The sequence below is a fragment of the Arvicanthis niloticus genome, chromosome 2 (assembly GCF_011762505.2).
Source record: "Arvicanthis niloticus isolate mArvNil1 chromosome 2, mArvNil1.pat.X, whole genome shotgun sequence".
Classification (NCBI taxonomy): domain Eukaryota; kingdom Metazoa; phylum Chordata; class Mammalia; order Rodentia; family Muridae; genus Arvicanthis; species Arvicanthis niloticus.
In genome coordinates, this window is record NC_047659.1 from 97,742,624 (window position 1) to 97,767,864 (window position 25,241).

The following is a 25,241-nucleotide window of genomic DNA, read 5'->3' on the forward strand; positions in this document are numbered from 1 at the left end:
TTGTTTTTGTTTTTTGAGATAGGGCTTCTTGGTGTTGGAACTCTGCCTGGCGATCGCCTGCCTCTGCCTCCTGAGTGCTGAGACTAAAAGCATGTACCACCACTGCCTGGCTACATGTTTTGCATTTAAAACTTAAATTTATATGTATTGGTGTTTTGCCTGTGCATATGTGTACCATCATATGGGTGCTGAGAGCTGAATCCTGGTCCTCTGTGAAGTGCAAGGGATCATAACCTCTGATGAGCCTTCTCTTCCAGCCCAACAGCTCACATTCTTACACTCAGAGCCATTTGCACCTAATTTTTTTTTCTCTGTGATAGCAATCAAGACTCAAGACCTCATGTGTGCTGAAGAAACACTGCCAGAGGGGTTTGTTCTGTTCTGTGTTGTTTTGTTTTGTTTTGTTTTGTTTAGTCACATGTGTAAACAAAAATTATTTGTGTTGAGCAGGAGAGATGGTTCAGTGGGTAAAAATGTCTTCCACGAATGCTGACGAGCTGAGATCAATCCCCAGGACCCACATGGTGGAAAAGAGAACTAACTCCCACAAGTTACCCTCTGACTTCCACATACACACAGGTACAAAATAAGTATAAAATTTGGGGGGAAATAACTTAGTATGTATGATGCTGCCCTTAGTGAGCAGGGCTGTCTTCTGTGCTGCAGACTTGTTTTATAGAGGCTGGCTGTGAGACGTACAAACCTTAGCGATGTAAGTAGGTGGTAAGGATTTAATAAGCATATTCATGGCCATTTTTCTGATAGCTTGCTTGCAGTGATCAGGAGTACTGTCCTAGCTCTTGCGTTTCTGTGTTGGTATAGAAAAAGGCTGGCAGCTATAGAACAGAAGATATGCTGTAGCTGTTTGAACAGAAGTATCTGGAATCTCACTGACTCTGGTGTCATCAAAACTATACCAGGCCTGAGTTACTGAGTTCTTGCAGAAGGCAATGTAGTGGCCACCATCCAGATCTCCAAAGTGGTTCTAGGGAAGAAAGGATGTAAGCATGGTTTCCACATGTGAATGCTCTCACTGATGGGATAAAAATGACAAGGCCAAAAACCATTGTAAAGTGTCTTATACTGAGGAAATAATTTTCTCAAGTCTTGCATACAGTCTAACTTTGAACTGCTTATACATCGTATTCATTGACTAATAGAATTAGATAGGAAATCAGACTATATATAAGCTTTAATTTTTTTTTGTTTTGTTTTTTAAGACAGGGTTTCACTGTGTAGCCTTGGCTGTCCTGGAACTACACTCTGTAGACCAGGCTGGCCTCAAACTCAGAAATCCACCTGCCTCTGCCTCCCAAGTGCTGGGATTAAAGGCATGTGCCACCACTGACTGACTTTAAAAAAAAATTAAAGAGGAGGCTGGAGAGATAGCTTAGCAGTTAAGAGCACTGACTGTTCTTCCAGAGGACCTGAGTTTAATTCTCAGCAACCACATGGTGGCTCACAACCATTGGATCTGTAATGAGATCTAATGAGATCTGATGCCCTCTTCTGGTGTGTCTGAACACAGCTACAGTGTACTTGTATAAATAAAATAAACAAATAAGCTTGTGTACCACATGCATGCCCCAGTACCCGGGAGGCCTGAAAGAAGCATTGGATTGCCCTGGAACTGGAGGTCCGAGTGGTTGTGCTTCAGTGGCTCAGTGCTGCAGCAGGAAAACTGAAGAGCTAGCACAAAAACCCTGATCTCCCAGGCCTAAAGTATTTTCTAGCTGTTTTTTAAAAAGCCTGCTGACCCATCATACAAAAGAAAGAACATCAGATGATAACCTTCAGAACCCTTCCACCTTGTCAAGCCCTAACTCTGCATCTGTTAACAGCAGGAAGAAAGACTTGTCCTAAGCCATACCTCTAATCCTAGGCCTTAGAAAGGTTGAGGCAGGAGGACTGCCAGAAGTTCAAAGCTTAGACCCTGTCTCAAAAAGAAAGCATCCAGCTTTTTTATTAATATGTGTATTTCCCAAGTGTATGTATGTACACCATGTGTATGCTGGTGCATGTGGAGGCCAAACGAGAGTTTCTGGTTCCCTGGAACTGGAGTGGTTGTAAGCTATCCTGTGGGTGCTGGGAACCAAACCCAGGTCCTCTGCAAGAGCAACAAGTGATCTTAAGCACTGAGCAGCCCCTTCCAGCCCCATTTCAGCCTTTATCGGATATCTTATGCACTGCAGCACAAGGGATGCCCCCTCATGTTGCCTTAGTCTCCATCTTGCCTCTGCCTATCATGGATCAAAATGGAGGAAGCAGACTAAAGAGGAGGATGTGGTGAGTGGGAACAGAGCACTCAAACTGTAAAGTCACACAAGGGCTCTAGAAAGCAGGGCTTAGGTTCCAGAAAACATGCTGGATTGAGGTTTGCTCACCTCAGTGGAAGGACAGGCTAAGGCACTTGCCAGCCTGATAACCTGAGTTGGGTATCTGGAACCCACAGAGGGAGGAGAACTAATTCCTGCAGGTTGTCCTCTGAGCTCCATAAGTTATGTTCACTGCCATGTGTGCTTCCATCCATCCATACACATGCGTGAGTAAATAACCTTTCAAGTGTAAAACCTTTAGCACTAGGCTTGGTGCCTGAAATCTCAGCATAGGAGGCTGAGGCAGAAGATTGTGAGTTGGTGGCTGGACTGAGCTAGGGGAAAAAACTACCTGAGAAAGAAAAAACCAACTAACCAAACAAAAAAACAACTAGAGACAAAGCATATGGAAAATGTTCAATGTGATAGGTGATAAAGGAACTTCTACTCAAAACCACAAGAAATCCAGGTATGGTGGCACAGGACAGTATTCGGGATATGGTTCAAGACTTGCCTGGGCTATAAGAAACTCTATAAATAAATCCGTAAAATAAATAAATAAAATTTTTACTTTTGTCATAAGAGCTGGGTAATAACAAGTGTGGAGAATGTGAGCAAACTGGGACCTTATTACATTGGTAAAACCAAATGTCACTGTCACATTGGAAATCAAGTTGACAACTTTTCAAGAGTTAAGTATACAGTTACCATGTGTCTAAGCAATTCTCTAATAGGTATATGCCCCAGAGAAATCAAACTTATTTCCACACCAACCCCTGTGCACCCCTGATAAGTCTTAAAGTAGAGCCATCCCAAGTACCTCTCAGTGACTGAAGTGTGTTGTTTACACAGTAGAATGTTATTAGCAACAAAAGGGAACAAAAGATCGAGCTCCAATATAGGGAAACCTTTAGAAGCATGCTGAGGAAACACACACACACACACACACACACACACACACACACACAACTTACTCCTTTAAGACAAAAAGACTCAAGGCCAGCCTGCTCTACATAGTGAGTTCCAGGCTAACCACAGCTACGTAGCAACATGCTGTCTCAAAAACCCAAGATAAGTGGTTTTATGTTTCCACTTGTGGGTCGTGCCTAAAAATGGCAAACCCATAGAAACAGGAAGTCCATTGGTGGTTGCTAAGGTCTGGTGGAGAGAAGAAATGAGTAGGAAAGACTCTTTTAGGAATACTGAAAATATCCTAAGACATAACTGTGATGATTGTGAACAATTCTATACACCAAAACCCACTGAGCTGTACACACCCAAGTGAACTTGACACACACTCTAATGTCTGAAAGACAAAACGATAGTTTACAAACAGCCAAAAATTGAATGAAGGTAATTGTTGAGTACACACACATTAGTATGTTTTGGAACAGTGCCACCCAGACTGACATATGTAGACCTTGTCCCCAAAGTGAGGTGGTAGAACCTTTAGAGATGGCGACTTCTGTGAGGTCCTTTGGTCAGGTCAATGGGCATGTATCCCTGTCTCAAGATGAGAGTCCTCACGTGTTAGGTAAATAAATAGCTATAATGCATTAAGACTTAGTTTTTGCCAGATACTAAGCTTGAACCTAGGCATGCGCACATGCCAGGCAAGCAGTGTATCCCTGAGTGTTACAACCGCAGACCTGTATTAATTGCAATAAGAAAACACAGGTGACAAAACAGGCAAAAGACTTGGCTTGTTTTCACACACACACACACACACACACACACACACACACACACACACACACACCACCTCAGTAGGGCACAATAGTACACACCTGAAATCCCAGCACCCAGGAAGCAAATTCAAGGCCATCCCATTGTGGAAGGTGGAGGACAAACTTCAGTTCAAGTGCTGTCCCACTATGAGGGCAACTAGAGCAGCCCAGTGGAAAGCTACAGAGTACAGTAGGCACTTAGGCAACCAGTTTCCCTTGCTGCTGCTGAGAAGTGAACTGGAACAACTGCTTTGAAATGCCACCAGGCTGAGTTTACTAATGTTTGCATGCCCTCCCGCCAGAACCCCCAACTCCTAGAAATAGACTCCAAAAGGCTGTGTCCATCTTGCCAACATCTGAGAACCACCACAGCATGGGCCAAAGCACTCGAGTAGAATACGTGAGTAGGTAATGGTGTCTTCACACAGTGAAAGCCTATCCATGGGAGAACTAACCATCATATGTGTGGCAGTGTGGATAACAGTTTCAGAATTTTGAGCAAAAGGACCAGATCCTAATGCTCTGGTACCTACTGCAGGGCTCATTTGCATAAATCAAAATCAGAGTTATCCCATTAGAAGTCTGGTTTCTGCACTCAAAGAAGAATATTCGGATAGTTACACACTGATGAAATTGTCTGAGCCATTCTTATTGCATGGATGCGCTCACTGGACAATTTGCCAAATTGTATACTCAGATTTCATGTGTTTTCCTGTTTTACTTCAAAAACATTGTTTGGAGACAAGGTCTAATGTAGCCCAGGCTAGCATCAAGCTTACCCAGGTGAAGATAACCTTGACCTGCTCCTGCCTGTGCCTCCTGAGTGCTGAACACTTCCCTTACAGGCATGTACAACCAGTGGCAGTTCATGGCGCTGGAGATTGAAGCCAGAGCAGTGTGTGTCCTGGGCAAGCGCTCTATCAACGGCTACAACCTCAGGCACCAATTTCTCATTTAAAAACAAAGACTTTCAGCCTGTCAACATTGGCACACACCTTTTGTCCCAGCACTTGAGAGGCAGAGACAGGTGAATCTCTTGAGTTCAAGGCCAGCCTGGTCTACAAAATGAGTTCCAGGACATCCAGGGCTACAAAGAGGAACCCTGTCCCAAAAGACAAAAGACTTTCTACAAGGTGATTTAAGCAAAGCACCAGTACTTCCCAGCACCTCCACAAAGAACCAAGCAACAAGTGTAGAGCTTCATAAGTTACTGAGAACCCTGGAAATCAGCAGGAGAAAAACTAAGACCCAGAGATGTGGGGCACCAGCACAGTGGAATAAACAAGACACCCCACTCCCGCTCCCAAAGTTCCATGGCAGTGAATCTACTATATATAGGGTAAGAGTGACAGACTGCCCACTCCATAAACAGTGTAAAAGATAGCTGTCACCCGCCTGCAGGCAGTGAGAAATCTTCCTTCTGCAGTGAGAAAGGTTGAACACTCCATCAGCCTTGATGTGGTTTATGGTAAACTTGGCTGATGGAAAGTGACAGGCTCGCAGCTGAACTATACAACGAACCTGACTGACACTTCCCAAGTAGCCCGGCTTTGGAAACCAGTTTCCATCATCTTCCTGCCATTTCTTCGGGGTGCTGTGGCCAGGAGCCGTCTGGATAAGGAACCTGTTGTCTGAATGCAGTGTGCTAGAGAAACCTCACCCTGACTCAGTAAGTAGCTACATCACAAACCAAGCAGCCCAGCGGACTGCCTCCCACTCAGCCTTATTGACTGGCCAATACAGATGTTGTGACACGGAGGGGAATAGAGAACGCCTTCAAGTACTGGGGGAAGAAGAGCCTTTCCTCAGAGGCCAGGCACATGGGGACTAAGAAGATTCACACAGGTAGCAATGCATCGTTTGGGTCACCCCTCCCTGACACTGCTTCATGTGAGCACCTGCCACTCCTCACAGATGCAGAGGCAGCATTACCCTCCTTTCGTCAGGGGCAGCACCAAGCTTAGGACCAGAAGATGCTATTGAATCTTATTCAGAAATATAAAATCATTCTGTGAAGGTTTCTGAGTAGTGGACTGTCATCAGATGTCATATATTGGTACCAACTACAAAATAGCTGTGACTTAGTGACCGAAAATCAACCAGTGGAAGTTGAGAACTTCAGATCTAGTCTGAGGAGAGGAATGAATGTTCCTGATAAGAGAAGTCCAGAGTCAAGGGACACTTTCTCCAGACAGCACTTAGGCATAGAAGGGTGAGAATAAGTTCACCTCAGCCTCTGGCAATTCCAACAGGCTGGAGCTGGGATGTGCTTTTGTTAGCGGTGGAATGGATAGTGCTGGTGAGTTTGGAGCAGTCTGTGTTTGTGAGTCCTGTGTGGGAGGTGTTTTGTTGCATAGAATGAGAGCAGATCTGCAGAATCAACAGCATAGAGTTGTATGGTCCTGTTTATCAGTCAGTACTAAATGATTAAATGTGAATGGGAATGTATGAGTGGTCTGTAAAAGTTGCACTACAGAGCCACAGTAACCAGACAACATGGTGGTGGCACAAGGATAGATGTGTGATCAGTAGAACAGACTGAAAGAGCCGAGTGTTAGTCCATGCACCACAGTAACCAGACAACATGGTGGTGGCACAAGGATAGATGTGTGATCAGTAGAACAGACTGAAAGAGCCGAGTGTTAGTCCATGCACATGCATGTTTTGTGTTTGAGATTGATACATTTTTACTTTATGCGTGTATGTTACCTACGTGTTAGTCTGTACCATGTACATGGCTGATACTCAGAACCAAAGAGGGAGTTGGGTCCCTCTGGAACTAGAGTAACTAATGGTTGTAAGCTGCCATGTAAGTGCTGGGTATCAAACGTGGGTCCCTCCAGAGGAACAGCAAGCTCCTCTGAGCAGTCTCTTCAGCTACCTACTTTTTGACAAAGATGCCAAAAGTACAGACTGGAGAAAAGACAGCATCTTCAACAAATGTTTCGGGGGGAAACTGACAGCTGCACAAAGAAGAATGAAGGTAGATCCTTCTCTTTCACTGTGCACCAACATCAACCCCAGACAGATCAAAGACTGTGACATAAAACCCAAAACACTAAAGCTCCTACAGGAAAAGGAAGGAGTCTGCGAGAACTTCATGGCAAGACTTAGCAGCTCAGGAGAGAAGGCAAATGGGACCTCATGAAACCAAAAATAGTACAGACATGGGTTTCACCTAGGCAGCCGTCACTCACGGCAGATGACAAAAGTATGGCCCATACATACGGTGGACTTTATTGAGCTCCACTCACAACTACAGACATGCGCATGCACCATGAACACACATACCTGTCCCCACGAACACACCTTCTCAAAGAAAACATGAGGGCAAAGGGTCACAGCATTGTTCTAGGCAATAGCTGTTTTGTATATGATCAAAACTACAGGCAGCAAAATAAATAGATAGATGGAATGGCATAGTAAAGAAAATGAAAGAGTGGAGGGAAAACCACAGTGTGCAAGAAAATATTTGCAAACCATATATATATATTATATATATATATTATAAACATATATATATATATATATATATATATATATATATATATATATATATATATATATATTACAGACTGGTGAAAAGACAGCATCTTCAAAAGACAGCATCTTCAACAAATGCTTTGGGGGAAACTGACAGCTGCATGAAGAAGAATGAAAGTAGATCCTTCTCTTTCACCGTACACCAACATCAATCCCAGGTGTGTGTGTGTGTGTGTGTGTGTGTGTGTGTGTGTGTGTGTGTGTGTGAAAACTCAAGAGCAAGATACACCAATTGAGAGGATGGAGAGATGGCTCAGCAGTTAAGATCACTGACTGCTCTTCCAGAGGTCCTGAGTTCAATTCCCAGCAACCACATGGTGGCTCACAACCATCTGTAATGGGGTCTGATGCCCTCTTCTGGTGTGTCTGAAGACAGTGGCAGTGTACTTGTATAAATAAATATTTTAAAAGAAAAGAAACCCCAATTAAAAACGCAAGTCAAAAGCTGGGCAGTGGTGTCACACGCCTTTAATCCCAGCACTTGGGAGGCAGAGGCAGGTGGATTTCTGAGTTCGAAGCCAGCCTGGTCTACAGAGTGAGTTCCAGGACAGCCAGGGCTACACAGAGAAACCCTGTCTCGAAAACAAAAAAAAAAAAGAAAAAAAAAGAAAGAAAGAAAGAAAGAAAGAAAAAAAGGAGGAAAAAAAGAAAGAAAGAAAATGAAGTCTACCCTCTTCCAGGGCTCACACACACTAGAGGGCTCTTCCCCTCTGGTCTAAATGAGTTAATCAATCAGTGTGTCACCCAGCAGCTGAAGTGTGTACTATAGGTCAGGAGGTCTGGAATGGGACCAGGAGTCTTCCATATCTACCAGGTCCTGATGCTCTGGCTGTCTTGTGCTCCATGGCTAATGGAGCCAGGTTCCAGTCACCTTTTTACTACCACCATGCACTATAATTTAAAAGATGTTTAGTTCTGATCTCCTGATGCATCAGTGATATTCCACAAGCTCTAAATGTCTGCTTCTTTCACAGCTAACTTTCAGTGCCTCGACTGACTAATAACTTAGACCTATAAATAATAGGGTTTTTTTTAGATACTTGGAGTGATTCTTGCATAAGTGTGCATCTTTCATAACACACAGTTACATTACAAATATAAGCTCCATTTTTTCTGTTAAGATTTTTTTTCTCAGTCAGAAACAGTTATAATGAAAAGTTAAAAACTAAGATCTCTTTGAAACTCCCATTAGTTAGAATGGTGTAAAGAAGACAGGGCCTACAGGGGAGCTAGGCAAGCCTTGTAAAAGCACAGGGTGGTTCTGCGCCAGGGAGCATGGAAGACTAATGACTAATGAACCCCTCTTCAGTATTTCTGAGACAGGGCCTCACTATGTAGCCCTTGTTGTTCTGGAATAAACTATGTAGGCCAGGCTGCCCTTGAACTCAAGAGATCTGTCTGCCTGCCTCTGCCTCCCGAATGCTGGTGGAATACACCACCACACCTGACTCCATTTTTTAATATATTACTAAGCAATAAGGTGAACGGGCAGAGTCAACAGCAGCATGTCAGAGGGTTACACTCTAGAAGAAACCCCACCCTTGGACACAACAGCTCATACCATGATCCCAAACCCCAGAGAATGGCTTGCTGCTCAGGTGGCTCTCGTGGGAGGTTCTGCAGGATGCATCTGAATCATACCACATTGTTTGCTAGGATTCAGTTTGAGTCATAGCTGAGTTAAAGCCAAAGGAGCCCTGGGATGCTCCAGGACAGGCTTTGGCCAGGCACGGAGTCTTGGAACTGTTGGTACCTAGTGTGGGGGTGCTGGCTACAAAGTGTTCACAGTGACACAAGACACGTAATTACCACGGACATGACCTCTGGCAGTGCACGTGACCAAGACATTAGGTTGTACAGCAGCCGCCAGGCAGAGGCGGGGCAGACAATGAGTATTCTCTCCTTTCAGTTTTAAAGCATTAGCACTGAACTCACCACCACTGCGCACAGGTTGTACTTGGGATGTTTCCGGAAAACTGGATAGATATAAGGAGTGAGGTCCAGGTTGGTCAGTGGGTAATGGATGTCTGTCCTCAGCTTCTTCTTTACTGTACCCTGAATGTCAAACCTGGAGAGACAACAAATGCATGAAATCCAAAAGATGTCTGTCTGTAAGCCTCGTGTGAGGGAGGTCTGCATGCCTAAACACATTCCGTGTACAGTTAAGGCTAATTTCTGAGATGTATCTGGTATGTAAATTACTTCCTCATCTAAATATATTTACAAATGCCAGACCCATCGGCCTCATCAAAGTATGTCAGTGAGAGCGAATGCCGACCTCAGCATTCTAATGTGGAGAGAGCAAGGCCAGCCTGCCTGGGGGAGACAGAGCATCTGAGGCCACCGAGGGTGGAGTCAAATCACCCTCACTTCTTTCTTTCCACATGGCCCCCTCCCTGGCTTCTCCCCCTTCCCCCTGCCTTTCCCTTCCCTTCTTTCTCTCTCCCTTTTCTATCCCCCTAGGCTCTTATCAGAATCATTCAGAACCTTTTAAAAAATCATGTTCTAAGGGGATGCCCTGTGTGGTCATAGGCTCATAGGGAATGGCACTGTTAGGAGATGTGGCCTTGTTGAAGGAAGTGTGTCACTGGGGATGGGCTTTGAGGTTTCAGATGCGCAAGCCAGGCCCAGTGTCGCTCTCTATGCCCGCTGCCTGTGGATCCAGACTTAGAACTTTCAGTTACCTTTCAGCACCATGTCTGCCTCTACACTGCCATGGTTCCTGCCATGATGATAATGGACTAGACCTCTGAACTGTAAGCCTGCCCCAATTAAATGTTTTTTCTTTATAAGAATTGTCATGGTCATGGTGTCTCTTCACAGCAATAAAACCCTAAGTAAAACCCTGTGACCAGGCTTCTTAGGCAGGAGTCATCCCCAGAAACATGAAGCGTTTTCTAGACTACATGATCATGCTATACAATACAGCAAAACTTTATCCACAATTGCTCAGACTGAAAACAAGGCCAGTGTCCACCAGCTAACTAATGGAGAAGTAGCTGCACATGCACAAAAGGATTAAAACACAGTGGGGCTGCTTTCCAGAGGTCCTGAGTTCAATTCTCAGAAACCACATGGTGGCTCACAACCATCTGTAATGAGATCTGGCGCCCTCTTCTGGCATGCAGGTGTACATGCAAGCAGAACACTGTATACATAATAATCTTTACAAAACAAAACCAAAAACACAACAATGACAGGGGCCTACCACATACATACACAAGCCACCTCACAGGCATTGTACCTAAGTGAAAGGAGCCAGTCTCAACAGGCTAAAACCAGCATGTTGTAGGGTGTTCTAGGAAAGGTAAGACCATAGAGATGGAAAACAAATTAGTAAATCCCTGGGGAGGATGTGGGGGTGGGTCTCAGGAAGAGTGCCTGCCATGCAAGCATGAGGAGCTGAATTCAGACCCAGCACCCACGCCAATGATCTGTAGGTATGTAGCCCACCTGTAACCTCACCATAAGGGGGCTCAAGCCAGAAACGCTGCTACTACATGTGGGGTTGTTCTGGTACTGCTATGTATCCACATGCTAAACACTGGCTCTCAAGATCTGGTTGCTTTCTGACAAAGAAATCCTCATGATCCTATAAATGATGCTGTGTAACTTTGCTCCCCACGTTAACTGGTCTATGAGAGACTAAAGCCTGTGATTGGACAGTAGAGGAAGGTAGGCAGGTTTTCAGTTACCTGTTTGGGAGAAGAGGGGACTGGGTAGGGGGTGGGGGTGGGGTGGAGACAGAGACAGAGAGAATAAAGGGCGCAGAAGAGAGGAGGAAGCCGCCATGAGAGAAGATGGACCATGAGCATGTGACCAGGAGAAACAAGTAACAAGGGACATAGGGCTGGAATGTAAGTTAGAACAGCTCAGAACCTGCCCAAGCTAGGCTCACAGCCTGTAAACAAACTACCTGGGCTGTGTGTCTTTGATATGGGCTAGCTACAATGATTAATTCCTTTTACAACGATATGTAGAAGTGACTGGGTGGGACATAGATATCAGGCTTTGGCCATATACATGTACACACACCCACACATAGGCATCCGCATAGTTTTCTTTAGGTAACTCCTAGGGGATTATGGCAAACAGAGAGGATAATGGTAAAGAACCATCAGAGAACTTTCTGGGGTGACAGGTGTGATCTATGCATTGCAGTAGAAATGATTGTATCCATCTGTACAATTTCATAGACAAAAGAATACATTTTATATGGGTAAATATATCCTTTTAAGAGATTTGTTTATTTTAAAGTTTTACAAACGTAAGTGTTTTGCCCTCCTACGTGTGTATACCACATGACTGCCTAGTGCTTGCAGAGGCCAGAAGAGGGCCTTGGATCCCCTGGCACTGGAGTTACAGATGGTTGTGAGCTGCCATGGAACTAAAACCCAGCCCTGTACACAAGAGTAGCAAGTGTGCTCTTAACTGCTGAGCCATCTCTCCAGCTGAACAGGAACGGCCCCCACAGACGCATGCGTTTGAATACTCGAACATAGAGAGTGACACTATTAGGAAGTGTGGCCCTGTTGGAGGAAGTGCGTCATTGTGACAGCGAGCTTTGAGGTCTCAGATACTCAAGCCAGGCCTGGTTTAGCATTCACTTCTGCTGCTGTGGATCAAGACGTAGAACTCTCAGCTCCCTGTCTGCTTGCACGCTGCCATTGTTTCCCACCATGAAGATAATGAACTAAATCTCTGAAACTGTAAGCTAGCCCCAATTAAATGCTTTTTCTTTATAAGAGTTGCTATGGTCATGGTAACACTAGCCATTATATAAACATATCTTAATAAATGCAAAGCTAAAACTAATAAATGCACTCACAGAACCTGGGTTGAAAGGATTGTGCACCAAAGTGCACATGTGAAAGGGTGCTGCTTACTGGCTTGCTCCTCATGGCTTGCTCAGCCCACTTCTCAAGGAATCCAGGACCACCAGTCCAGGAACAGCACCACCCACAACGGGCCAGGCCCTCCCATCAATCGCTGATTAGGAAAATGCCCTACAGGCGTGCTTACAGCCTGATGTTATGGAGGCATTCTCTCAATTGACGTCCCTTCCTTTCAGACGACTCTAGCTTGTGTCAAGTTGACATAAAACTAATAGACACAACTGGTCCCTGGCAAACTTACAATCAACTTATTAAACACGACCTTTCCTGTCCTGCTGCTCCCAGCATCTCATTAATATTATAATATAAAACATATTACAGACTTCTCACCAAGACCCCTTCAGCCCTTGGGCTTCAATTGCTACTGAAGCTGCACCTTCACCAGCGGCCTCTCCTGGCCTCTCACAGTGCCAAACCTCAGCTGCTCACCACGAGCCATTCATGCCTTCAAAACCAGGACCACCTAGAAGACTCTTAACACGTAACCTAGTTCATCTGCCAGTACAAGGTACGACCTTGGCTCCCTATGGAGCGCTGCTTCTGTGTGCTAACTTTGTGGAAACACTTCTCAGATTTCACCCCAGTGACACTGCTCTCTTTTTAATCATTATTAATTGTAGGCATACTGTGTGATACACTGTGTAAAGTTTACCCTTCTGTTATTCAAATGCTGATTCCTCTGCCCTCACATCGTGTTTGAATCAGGACATGGCACTGTAATGCTTATACCAAGAATCTCCCGTCTCAAATTTGTGTAAAAAGTTCTTACCATTGTGGTGCAGTTTTCAAGTAAATCTTAGATTCTTTATATAATTATTGGGGAATAGCCTAAAGTGAAATTCAGCCAACAGATTAATTCTTCCTTTATATTTATATTAAGGATAATTCATTTACAATGAATTTGATTTCATTTACAATTAATTAGTTTAATTTCACTTCATTTACAATTAATTAGTTTCTTCCAGACAACCATCATCAATTGTTCCAGTAAACATAGGTTCCACTCCAGTGCTGCTGACTTGTTAATCACAGCTGATTCTTCAGTCCCAGCTGACCTGAACCACCGAGTCTTAATTCAAAACAGCAAATACGAAACAACTCCGATAGTCTGTAAAATGTCTCAACCTCCCCTTTGGAATTTCACAAGCCAGGCCTCCATTGTCCTCATTGCTCTCAACGTTCTTATCTTCCTAGATCCTACAGAACAACCCACTGAGCTTGCAACACTCATTGGCTTTTCTAACCCAAAGTTCCAAAGTCCTTTCTCAGTCTTCCCCCAGCACAGCATAATCCAGTCTGTCACAGCATTCTCCACTATCCTGGTACCACACAATAAGTTACTATTACTGAGATAAACATCACCAAAGCAACTCAGGGAGGAAAGGGCTTACTTAGCTCACCCTTCCACACCACAGTTCATCACTGAAGGAAAACAGGCAGGAACACAATCAAACAGGGCAGGAACCTGGAGGCAGGAGCTGATGCAGAGGTCATAGAGGGTGCTGCTTTCTGGCTTGTTCCGCCTGCCTTCTAATGGAACCCTAGATCACCATCCCAGAAGTGGCACCACCCACAATGCACTGGGTCCTCCCCCATCAATCTCTAATTAAGAAAATGTTCTGCAGGCTCGCCTGTAGAACAATCTTATGCAGGGGACTTCTCAATTGAGGCTCCCTCCTTTCAGATGACTCTAGATTGTGTGAAGCTGACATAAAAGTAGCCGGCACAGCCACTCTAGCGCAAGAACTGGTAAATCTACAGAGACAGAAAGGACACTAGGGAGGTAGGAATGAGGGAGAAGAAGAATGTGGAGGTGTTGCTTGACTGGTACAGGGTTTCTCTTTGGGGCATTAAAATGTTCTGGAAATTGTGGTGATTGGCTTGAACATTGTTAAAGGTAATTAATACAAATGGCTACACCCTTGAAATGATCAGAATGATAAATTTTATGTTGCATTTTTTTTTGTTGTTTTTTCGAGACAGGGTTTCTCTGTGTAGTCCTGGCTGTCCTGGAACTCACTTTGTAGACCAGGCTGGCCTCAAACTCAGAAATCTGCCTGCCTCTGCCTCCCAAGTGCTGGGATTAAAGGTGTGCGCCACCACCGCCCAGCTGTTGCATATTTAACTACAAAATTTGAAAGAAATTAGCTATTAAATCAAAATTTAATCCATTAAACTGGTTTGGAATCTTTCTCGCTTACTTGACGCTGAGGACCAAACCCAGGAGGCCTTGCAACTAAGCACTTATTTTGCTGCTGACTTTAGGACAAGCTACATATTAAATGGATAAACTGTTATCATGTGAATCATGTCTCAATAAAACTGTCAAAAACCATCTGCCCACAAGATTTCAAAATCCACATACCTTTTCAAGTGAAAAACGATGATTTTTGGTGCCTTGGAAATAGTGGTCCTTACGGTGGCTTCTTGCTTGATTTCACAAAAGGAACAATAGATTTGGTTGTTCCAGGTCAGTGTGTCTTGTTGGAAAAAACACTGGAGACAGTCCTGCCGGGGAGAAAGAACATTTGGTGTCCTGGGATCCTTGCTGACATTAGAAGAAAAAGCAAAAATCAGTGGTGTTTGCGTGTTGGAGGTGGAGGCAGGAGAATCATTGGTTTGAGACCAGCCTGTGTAATACAAGGAGACCCGTCTTTCAAACACACAAACAAAACCATAAAACTTTGGATGTGCTTCTGGGAGATTTTCTAAGGAACAAACCTAGGGGCTCCACTCCATCACCACCCGAGGCCCCGAGTCCTATAAAATCTGCTTAGCAACGGTTTTTGTTTGTTGAGCTGAGGCTGGTGGCTCACACCTCTAATCCAGAGGCAGGATGAGCTTGTCCAGTCTAAGGCTAGTTTGGTCTGCATACCAAGTTCCAGGCCTGCCAGGGAATAACACAGACTTTAATCGAACAGCTCTTTTATAATTATGTACCACCTGACTCAACAGGGGGGCCTTAAAATGACCATATCTCATGGTTTTGAGTGACACTTTATGGTAGATGGATTAAAGCCCATACCCAGGAAGATGATGCCGACAGCCGGGTCCTCCTTCTTGGCTTAGAGGAGGAGAGTACAAACTGTTTCCACTCAACCTGTCAGTGCCTCAGTCCAGAACTTGTCATTCTTTCCAGTAACCTTTATTTAGCCTTTTGATCAAATGGAAAGCAAAACAAAAACCTAACAGGGTTCTCCGTTCCTCAGCTATACATATAAACGCTATCATCAACAGATGTGCCTTCACAATCTCAAAAGAACAAGACAAATTTGTATAATTGTATAATTGTGCAAGGAAAGTGTTTCCTGATTCCCGAATGTCCCGAATGTCAACACCATCCCCCCCCCTCCCCCCCCCCTCCCTTACAGATCGCTCTGAGCACCGTGGTAAAAAAAATCAGAGAGGCAAACTAAGCTACAGATTCCTCTGTCTCCACACAGTACACAGCTTCCGTTCAGACTGTATGAGAGTCTTAGGGGCTGGAGAGAAGGCCAACCAGTTAAGAGCACTGGCGCTGCTCTTGCAGAGGATCCAGGTTTGGAACCCACATGGTGGCTCACAATTCCAGGGAGTCTGATGCCCTCTAGTGGCCTTCTCGGGCACCGAGCACGCACTTGGTACACGGATACACATGCAGGCAAACAAGCATACACTTTGTAATAAAAATAAATCTTTTTAAAAAGGGTCTACTATAACTAGCTTTAGCATTAAACTATAGGGGTGGAAGTGGAGTGGGGAGCCATGATATTGTCATAAGAAATCACAAACTGCCCATCTCAAGAGACTGATTAAACCTCACCCATATTTATAATATTAAGTGGGGTTTTGCTTTGAGTACATTTAGAAATACAATTACATTCACAGTAACTAAAACCACAGGTTGCTTTTTCAAAAATGCTGTTCATTCATGGGCTACCTTTATTTATAGCTTTAAGGCATAAAACAGCCCTCTGCAGCCGGGCGGTGGTGGCACACCCCTTTAATCCCAGTACTTGGGAGGCAGAGGCAGGCGGATTTCTGAGTTCGAGGCCAGCCTGGTCTACAGAGTGAGTTCCAGGACAGCCAGGGCTACACAGAGAAACCCTATCTTAAAAAACAAACAAACAAAAAATCTCTCTGCTAGTTAAAATTGTAGGAAATAGCAGCTGTAACTGTAATCCCAGTACCTGAGAGACTCAGGCAGGATTGCTTTGAGCCCAGTGTCCCAAGCTATCCCGAATGACACAGCATGAAAACCCAAAAACAAGAAAATGTAGTCAGAAGCTGGGGACTCCCTACCTGGAGTGAGCATTCATATCCAGATGGGATAGGGAGGGAAAGGATGGTGAACACTTCATTCTTGTAGGTGCAGTTCTCACACTTTAAACATGTGATGCTGTAACTGAGCTGTCCTTCAAACAGCCGGGTGATGATTGAGGTCTCGCGGGCCGGCACCTTCCTGCAGCAGCTTTGGACTGTTCTCTTCTCATTCGCTCTTCTTCGGCAGTGCTGTGTAAAAGGGCAAATCCCTCTTATAAAGACCACGTAAAACAGAACAGCAGCTTTTTCTATTAAAATGATACGTGGACCAGAAAACACGTAGTTTGGAGTCAGATGGAACACTAAGGTGTTGGCAGCATAAGCCATGTGTGACATCTGGTGATGCAGAGCTATTTCCCTTTTGGGATGAATCTGAAGAATGACCATAATTGTCCTGGCAAGAGATGAGATACTTCACGGAGAGACACTTGTGCCCCCCCCTTTGGCTATCAGAAAACAACGGTCCTCGAGAAATTGGAATTGCTGCTCTCGTGGCCGAACGAAGCTTGGTGTGGGTGGTGCAAGAGCCTGTCTCCCAGGAGGAGATTAAACACAGTTGTAGCAACTTGTCAAGAAAGATAGGCACCAGTACAATGATGGTTCAGTGATGGAGGCACTGCCTTTGAACAGGACTCTTAGTTATGTGTACAGGCAGCCACCTATTTAAATCTAAACCTCATGTCAGTACCCCAAAGTTGACTTGGGGATCACGGAGCCTCTTATGGGTTCTTCCCAGTGTGGGCAAGCTGGAGAGATCCCCTGTGTCTTCCCTGCCTCTCACTGTCCTAGATTGTTAAAGCTTTGGGCTCAGGCTTTGGCCCTTAGAAAGCATTGGTAACAATTTGGCAAGCGAGGCAGGCACTTGGAAGCAGGTTGGCCTTGAGCTGCTTTCCTGAGAGGACTTTGATCTCAAGCTTCAGCCAGCATGAGCTCCTTTGTATTTAGGAAAGAGAAACAAGGGTTTGGACGCTTGGTTGAATTTCTCCTGGTCAATTGGACCTGGGCTTTTTTGCCTTCCTGTTGGCTTGGGGGATTCCTTTTTCCTTTTTTGGGCTGTTTGATTTCCTTGAACCATTTGGGCTATTATCCTCTGAATGTCTGAGCAAATCTGGAGTACTTTTGTGCTCTTGGGTATCAAGGAAGACTGGGACATGAGTATTCAGACATCTATAATATATAATTAATATATAATATATAACATATTGTATAATATAACATATAACATAATATATAAAATATAAAATATAAAATATCTGCACATAGAGCAGGGCTGAGGTAGAAAGATTCTGAGTAATAGACCTGATTGGGCTCCACAGTAACACTCAATTTTAGAAAAAAATAAAAGTAAATATAAAAAATAATTTTAGGAGCTAGACAGATGGTTCAGTGGTTAAGAGCATTGGCTGCACTGGGCAATAGTGGCTCACACCTTTAATCCCAGCACTCAGGAGGCAGAGGCAGGTGGATTTCTGAGTTGGAGGCCAGCCTGGTCTACAGAGTGAGTTCTAGGACAGTCAGAGCTACACAGAGAAACCCTATCTTGAAAAAACAAACAAAAACAAACACTGGCTGTTTTTCCAGAGGACCTGGGTCCAATTCCCAACACCCATACGGATGGTGGCTCACAATTGTCTGTTAACTCCAGTTCCAGGGCATCTGACACCCTCTTCTGGCCTCCGTGGGAACCTGGCAAGCAAGTGGTACATAGACATACATGCATATACAATAAAACTTTTGAAAAAATTTTAAGTAAAACAAGCAAATTAACCAATAAACAACAATTATCCTAACCTAGACATTTTCCTCAGGACCCCCAGGACCAGGGCCGTGTCCTACTCAGTACAGAGCAGGCCATGAAGACTGAATACATGTGTACACACACACACACACACACACACACACACACACACACACACACACACACACGAAGGCGTTTCTGATAACGGAGCACATCTCCTAGCTCAGGGCTGTTCTTACCTTTTTCAAAGCTTCATGAAGCTCATTGAGGACGTAAATCAGGAACTCCTGCGCATCTTGCTGTGTCTTTTTCAGAAAAGCTGGGTAAAGGCTGCCAACAGCCGACAGAAATATCTCTGGTGAGACACAGTCTGAGTCCCCAAGCCACATGTCTGTCATCAGGTAGGCAAAGGCGGTGGTAACCTCGCTGCAGTCCCTGAGAAGAAGAGAGGGCAAAGGGCAAATATTCCCCGCTGATTTAATGAAAAGTCCCAGTCTCCGGGCACGCGATCGGTCCATGCCACTGCGCCAGAGCCCCGTCCACCCGGCTCGCTTCACCCTCGATGTGTTCTGGGGACCTGCAGTGCCTGGGCTAGTAGCCCTTCACAAGGACTCCCGCGGGTCCTTTCCTCACCTCACCTGGGGGAGCTGGGGTGGGGCAGACTCAGGGAAGAACTCCTCTTACTTCTGAAGAGCTGTGATGTACTTTCCGGACAGGAAGTACTCCACCAGTGGAGATACGCTGCAGAGGCATTGCAGGATGGCGTTCATGTAGCAGGTGTTGCCCAGGTTCCGCAGTCCCGTCACGCCCTGGAAGTGTGGCTGGGTCTCAGACTCCGGAAGGGAGTCATAGTCTGCACACTCCGCACTGTGTGGGCCACATGGAAGGAGAGTGTTTCCAGGAGAGAGGGTGAGTGCGAGGGCCCACCCAGGCCCGAAACCTCAGAAATAAAAGCGTTCTTTTGTGGCTGGGAGGCAAGGTCTGGTAACCTAGGCTGTCTCCGAACTGACAGTTCTCTTGTTTCACATCTCAGTCACTAAAGTTAGAGGCCACCAGCCTAGCAAGAAGGGTTTTGCTCCTTTTGTTTTGTGGTAGGGTCTCCCCATGGATCCCTGGCTGACTCTGTACTGGCTATGCTGACCAGGCTGGGCTTGAACTCAGGGAGATTCCCCCTGCCTCTGCCTCCTGAGTGCTGGGGTTAATGGTGTGTACTGCTATGACCGGCTAGGAAAGATTCTCTCAAACACACTCTCTACCAAGGACAGAAGGATTTTAACTTAGGCCCAGAACTCTGAACAAGTGTCTGACATAAATAAAAGTTTCTTTCTAAAAAGAGAGTAAAGAGATAGAGTGGACCAGCCTTCCAGGTCTTAGGGTGGCTTGGTTAACATCCAAACTCAACTGTTAAAACCTAAAGGCTTTCCTGTTTTAGCAGTAACATCCATTGACATTTCGTACTTAGTCTGACTATGTTAAGCCTTTAATATACATTTTCCCATTAAACATTTGCAACAGTTCTCCTGGGTATAAACAGTCCTTCTAAAATCCCATTTACAGATGGAATAACTGGTTTATGTAAGTCATTTGCCCACAGTAGTATACCAAGGGGATGTACACAGTGATGTGAAGAAATTAAGATATTTACCTACCTCATCTGTCCACTGTGTTATATGGAATTATAGCATATACTGAGAATGACTATAACTCTATAGGTACCATATTGAGAACATGATACATACACATAGTAGGAACATTTACATTCATATATTAAGGGCACAGATATGTATATATGGATACACATGTGTGCATACATGCACATACATAGAGGAAAGGAAAGAAAAAGCATTGCTATGCTAATAAGTAGTTATATATACTTATGATCTGGGTTCTTATGTCTGCTCATTTATAACACAGAAACAATGAGCATGGAAGTGTGCTTAACATGTGTGAGGCACTGGGCTTGGTGTCGAGCACCTGATCCCCTAGCAAAACAGGGAAAACTACGGCCTTCCTGGCAAGGTTGCTGTGAGGGCCATGCAGTACCATGCAAGGTACTTAGATCACATAGTAAATGATATCTTTGAAGAGAAGACAACAGAGCCGAGCATTGGTAGTACACACCTTTGATCCTAGCGCTCAGGAGGCAGTGGTAGGGGGAAATCTCTGAGTCTGAGGCTAGCCTGGTATACAGAGTGGGTTCTAGAACAGAATAACTAAGGCTCACAGAGAAAGCTGTGTCAAAAAAAAGTATATATTTATATACTCATACATATATATATGTCTATGTGTGTATGTATATATACATATATACATAATCTATGTATAATATGGATACACACATATACACATATCTATATACATGTATAGTATGTATACACATCTATATACATGTATATACATCTATATATGTATATAATATGTATACACACATATATACATGTATATACAGCTATACACCACATATATACATACAGATATACACATGTACACACACACACACACACACACACACACACACACACACACACACACACACAGAGTGGGGCCTGAAGAGATGGCTCAGCAGTTAAGAGCACTTTCTGTCCTTTCAGAAGATCCTGGCCTGCTTCCCAACAACCACATGGCAGCTCACAATAACCTGTAACTCCAGTCTCAGGGGATCTAATGCCCTCTTCTGGCCTCCGAGGGCAGTGCTTTGGAGTGCTTCCATGTCAGCAAAATACTCATATACATAAAGTGAAATCTTTTTAAAAAGAATACAATGACTTATTTAGGATGGCCTTAATGGCGAGGGGTGGGATTGGAGCAGCTGCCCACCATGCACAGGTGAGAGACACTGTGGGCTCCAGGAGGCCTCCTTGACCCACACAACTCCCTCTTAGCCAACCTATTCAGTAGGGCCGCTCGCCACCTTTGTCCTTCATGACCTTTCTTCCCATGCCTGAATCTGAAATCCAGGTCCCGTGACACAATGCCCTCACTCAGTGCCTCTGCTCACAATTACGCCCATCTGAAAAGCGCTCACTGAGCAAGTCTTTTCACTTTTATTCTGTGATGTCACGGAGGCCCTAGGCTGACTGATTAGAAAGTGCATGTATGTTACCTCTTTGGGGTCCTTCATGGGTCAAATCTGGCAGGGCCCTCCCAAATGCAACAGGTGCCCTGCCTCCTCTGGGTAGGCCCGCCCCACTTCCTAAGGTTATCTATAAAGGCACAGGGCAGAGAGGCTCACAGGGTGTAGTAGGCACCGAAGTCATCTGCAGGGAACGGCCGATGAGACGTCATGTTAATGGGAGCACATCAGGTTTTCACGTCTACTCACAAGCTAACTTTGATCCTTTTAACTTCATTTCTCCAAGACTGTTCCCCTGGCTTGTTTTTGTTTTGAACAGTTTGAATGCTTCCCTCCCTTTTCGTTGCTACAGACTGATTTCACTTGACTCAGGCCCGGTTCTTCTTGGATGTTCCCCTGCATCACAATTGTTGCCCTTCATACCAAGGTTCTAACGTGTTGTCAAGGGATACCATCTCTTGTTTGTTTGAGATGCTCCTGAAAGATCAACTTCTGAGAATGACTTGCCCACATCTCTGTTCTCCCTCCATTGCTTGGCTTCTCTCACACAAGCACACACAGAGATGCTCATCCTGTAGATCAGGAGACCCTGTGTGGCAACATGGCTCCCGTGAACCCTAGTGGAACATCTCTTACCCTGTGGAGGAGGTAGTGAGATTTTCTCATTCAATGCACACTACAGTGAGGTCACCAGAAGTGTTTACTCTTGGAATGGAGACACAGTTGGACATGGACACATTACCTGTAGCACACAGGCTGTCTTAAGAGTTTTACTGCTGTGGACAGACACCATGACCAAGTTAACTCTTAAAAGGACAACATTTAAATGGGTCTGGCTTACAGTTTCAGAGGTTCAGTCCATTATTATTAAGGTGGGAACAAGGGTGTGTCCTGGCAGACGTGGTTCAGGAGGAGTTGAGAGTTCTATATCTTCATCTGAAGGACACTAGAAGACTGATTCCCAGGTGGTTAGGAGGAGGATCTCATTGTCCACCCCCACAGTCACACTTCCTCCAACAAGGCCACCCCTATTCCAACAAGGTCACATCTCCTAATAGTGCCACTTCCTGGGTCATGCATATTCAAACCCTCACTCAGGCTAATTACAGGATTTACAAGCTGCAGCCTCAGAGGCACACGATTCCCTGAGCTCAGACTATTCCACTGGAGGAAAAGGATGGTATCCTCAGCTCTAACTAGAGAAAGCATGTGGCTGTGACCTGGGAGAGCACCTGTGTTGTGCCTTGCCTCTGGAGTGCCAAGCTGCTGCTGGTCTGCTCTCTGAGCAGATCTACTGGGAGAGCCAGGCACCAGCTGAGAGCAGGCAGAGAGCCCTTGGTATGAGTTTATCCCAGGGAGGGATTGAAGACAGCTCAAAGGAAGGATACCATCAAAGTCCAACTTGGTGAACCAATGAGCTTCACTGGGACCAGTCACGGCATATGGATGGAGAGATCAGAAGCAAATAGGACTCAGCTGTGTCACCAAAGATCTACCCCAGTATGAGTGTCAGCTCATGGAAGCTGGGCTCCAGGAGCACACTCGGCCTGCAGGCACTTAACAGGTTGGAGAGTGTCCTTTCTAGGCCTTTTAGTTGCAAGCCACACACTGCACCACACACACACACACACACACACACACACACACACACACACACACTATACCAAACCACCCCCTACAGTGACTAAGAAATCTGCATTAGATCCATAATGATGCCGCTCTGTGTGTGTGCATGTATGTGTTGAGAATCAGAATTCACACTGATAATCACCACCTTCCTAGACTTATTTTTCCCTTCCCATACAATCTAACTGGCAGACACCTAGCTTCTGTCAGCTCTAGCATACCCGTCTCATCACTGCACAGCATGCGTGCGACATTCCTGCCTCAGCTGCACACCGGGATACCACTGCCCACAGCATGCCCTCGCCTCACATGGCTCACACTATACATAGAGGGAGGGCTGTTGCTTCTTCAGTTTTCCTTCTCTCTTTAGTGGTTTGTTTTAAATCTTCCCCTCTTAGACATGTAGTCTATGTTCTTTCCACATGTTTATGTTAAGCTAAAGTCCAGTAGCAAGGGTGACTATGTTATTCCAACCCACTTGGTTTTTAAGCTCTGGTTGAAACATAATGGATTTTTTGTGAACGGGTAGATGTTAATCTACTTAACATCTCCTGGGGAGGCTGGGAGGTAAGGAGTTCCATGTGGGGTAACAACAGAAACTGCTGTGTCTTCACAGTGAGAATGCTCCCTGGATAAACATCCTTGATGCTGCAACTTGCATCCTTCCTGCTGGATCGGGAATGAAAGCGGCAGGCACTTTCCAGGTTGCCGCCCTGGTACAGTTACAGAGAACTCAACTTGTAAAGCAGGGCTGCATCACAATTCCAAGTCTACAGCATCCTTTGCAGTCTGTGTAGTCCTTTGTCTTTTGCATTGTGGTTTGAGAGCCCCCTCTTGTGGGCTCTTCTAGAATATCACAGGGAATCTTTTAATAAAAGGAGAGATCAGGTGCAATGACTTTGGAGGAAAGTGGTCCACTTCACCCCTATGAATACAAAACCCATTTAACAAATAGTGATAAAACCTTGTAAAAGTCCCCAGCACATAATCTAGTGGGCTAACCCTCCCTGCTCAGCCAGCCCATCCACCTCAGACTCTCTGGAGTGATAAATTTATACTTGAACAGTCTGCAACATAACTGAATTATTTCCTTCAAGAAGATAAGGACCTCCGGGCACTGGTGGTGCACGCCTTTGATCCCAGCACTTGGGAGGCAGAGGCAGGCGGATTTCTGAGTTCGAGGCCAGCCTGGTCTACAGAGTGAGTTCCAGGGCAGCCAGGGCTACACAGAGAAACCCTGTCTCCAAAAACTAAAAAAGAAGAAGGAGGAGGAGGAAAAGGAAGAGGAAGAGGAAGAAGAGGAGGAAGAAGAGGAGGAAGAGGAGAGGAGGAGGAAGAGAAAGAGGAGCTGGAGGAAGAGAAGACAACAATGATGACAACAAAGACAAGGACCAAGGAGAAATGCTCTCTGGTAAGAGACCACATTATGAAATTGAGGAGAGTGAGGTTTACCCATACTTAAAATAATTTTCAATATGATGCAACTTTGAGATCATTGAGACCTTAACTGCTGAGCCATCTCTTCAGGTCCCACTCTGTTTGTGTGCACTGTAGCTGTCTTTAAACACACCAGAAGAGGGCATCAGATCCAATTACAGATGGTTGCGAGCCACCATGTCACAACTAGGGACCTCTGGAAGATCAGACAGTACCTTAACCTCTGAATCATCTCCTCAGCCCCTGCAAATAGCTTTTCTATTATACTTTTTTGGGGGGTAGGTGGGTGTTTCAAGGCAGGGTTTCACTGGCTATCCTGGAACTCTGTACACAAGGCTGGCTTCAAACTCAGAGACCCATCTGCCTCTGCCTCCCACCACTGCCCTGCTCTATCAATGCTTCTAAGCAATGAACAACCATAGGAATTCTTGCTGTATCTGACCCACTCAAATACAGTCCACATCATTGTTTAGTATTGTGATAATTTTTCAAAAAATATTCTGAGTCTATGGAGTGTTTTGCCTGAATGTATGTACGTGCAACATTTGTGTGCCCAATGCCTTTGATGGTCAGAAGAGAGTATTT

At 45.0% G+C, this 25,241-nt stretch overlaps 1 protein-coding gene across 2 annotated transcripts; it reads right to left on the bottom strand.

The window, feature by feature from the left end:
- Positions 1–15: 15 nt before the first annotated feature.
- Positions 16–21,996, bottom strand: Usp50 (ubiquitin specific peptidase 50). 2 transcript variants are annotated; one of them, XM_034496600.2, is made up of 7 exons: positions 21,753–21,996; positions 19,205–19,387; positions 18,760–18,955; positions 16,762–16,971; positions 14,846–14,988; positions 9,521–9,653; positions 16–985 (listed from the first exon to the last, which is right to left on the bottom strand). In XM_034496600.2, the coding sequence occupies exons 1-7, from the start codon at positions 21,803–21,805 to the stop codon at positions 794–796; spliced, it is 1,110 nt and encodes a 369-aa protein (XP_034352491.1). In that variant the 5' UTR covers positions 21,806–21,996; the 3' UTR covers positions 16–793. The 2 variants fall into 2 exon arrangements, with proteins under 2 accessions (XP_034352491.1, XP_076785809.1); XM_076929694.1 differs by having other exon boundaries at positions 652–985; positions 21,843–21,996.
- Positions 21,997–25,241: the final 3,245 nt, after the last annotated feature.

Excerpts from the sequence above, each read along its gene's own strand:
- Usp50 (XM_034496600.2), bottom strand. The coding sequence starts at position 21,805 with ATGACGTCTCATCGGCCGTTCCCTGCAGATGACTTCGGTGCCTACTAC. Across the intron at positions 14,989-16,761 it reads GATATGAATGCTCACTCCAG|GACTGTCTCCAGTGTTTTTT; the intron begins GTAGGGAGTCCC and ends TCTCCCCGGCAG. Across the intron at positions 9,654-14,845 it reads ATCGTTTTTCACTTGAAAAG|GTTTGACATTCAGGGTACAG; the intron begins GTATGTGGATTT and ends TTGTCTCTCCAG.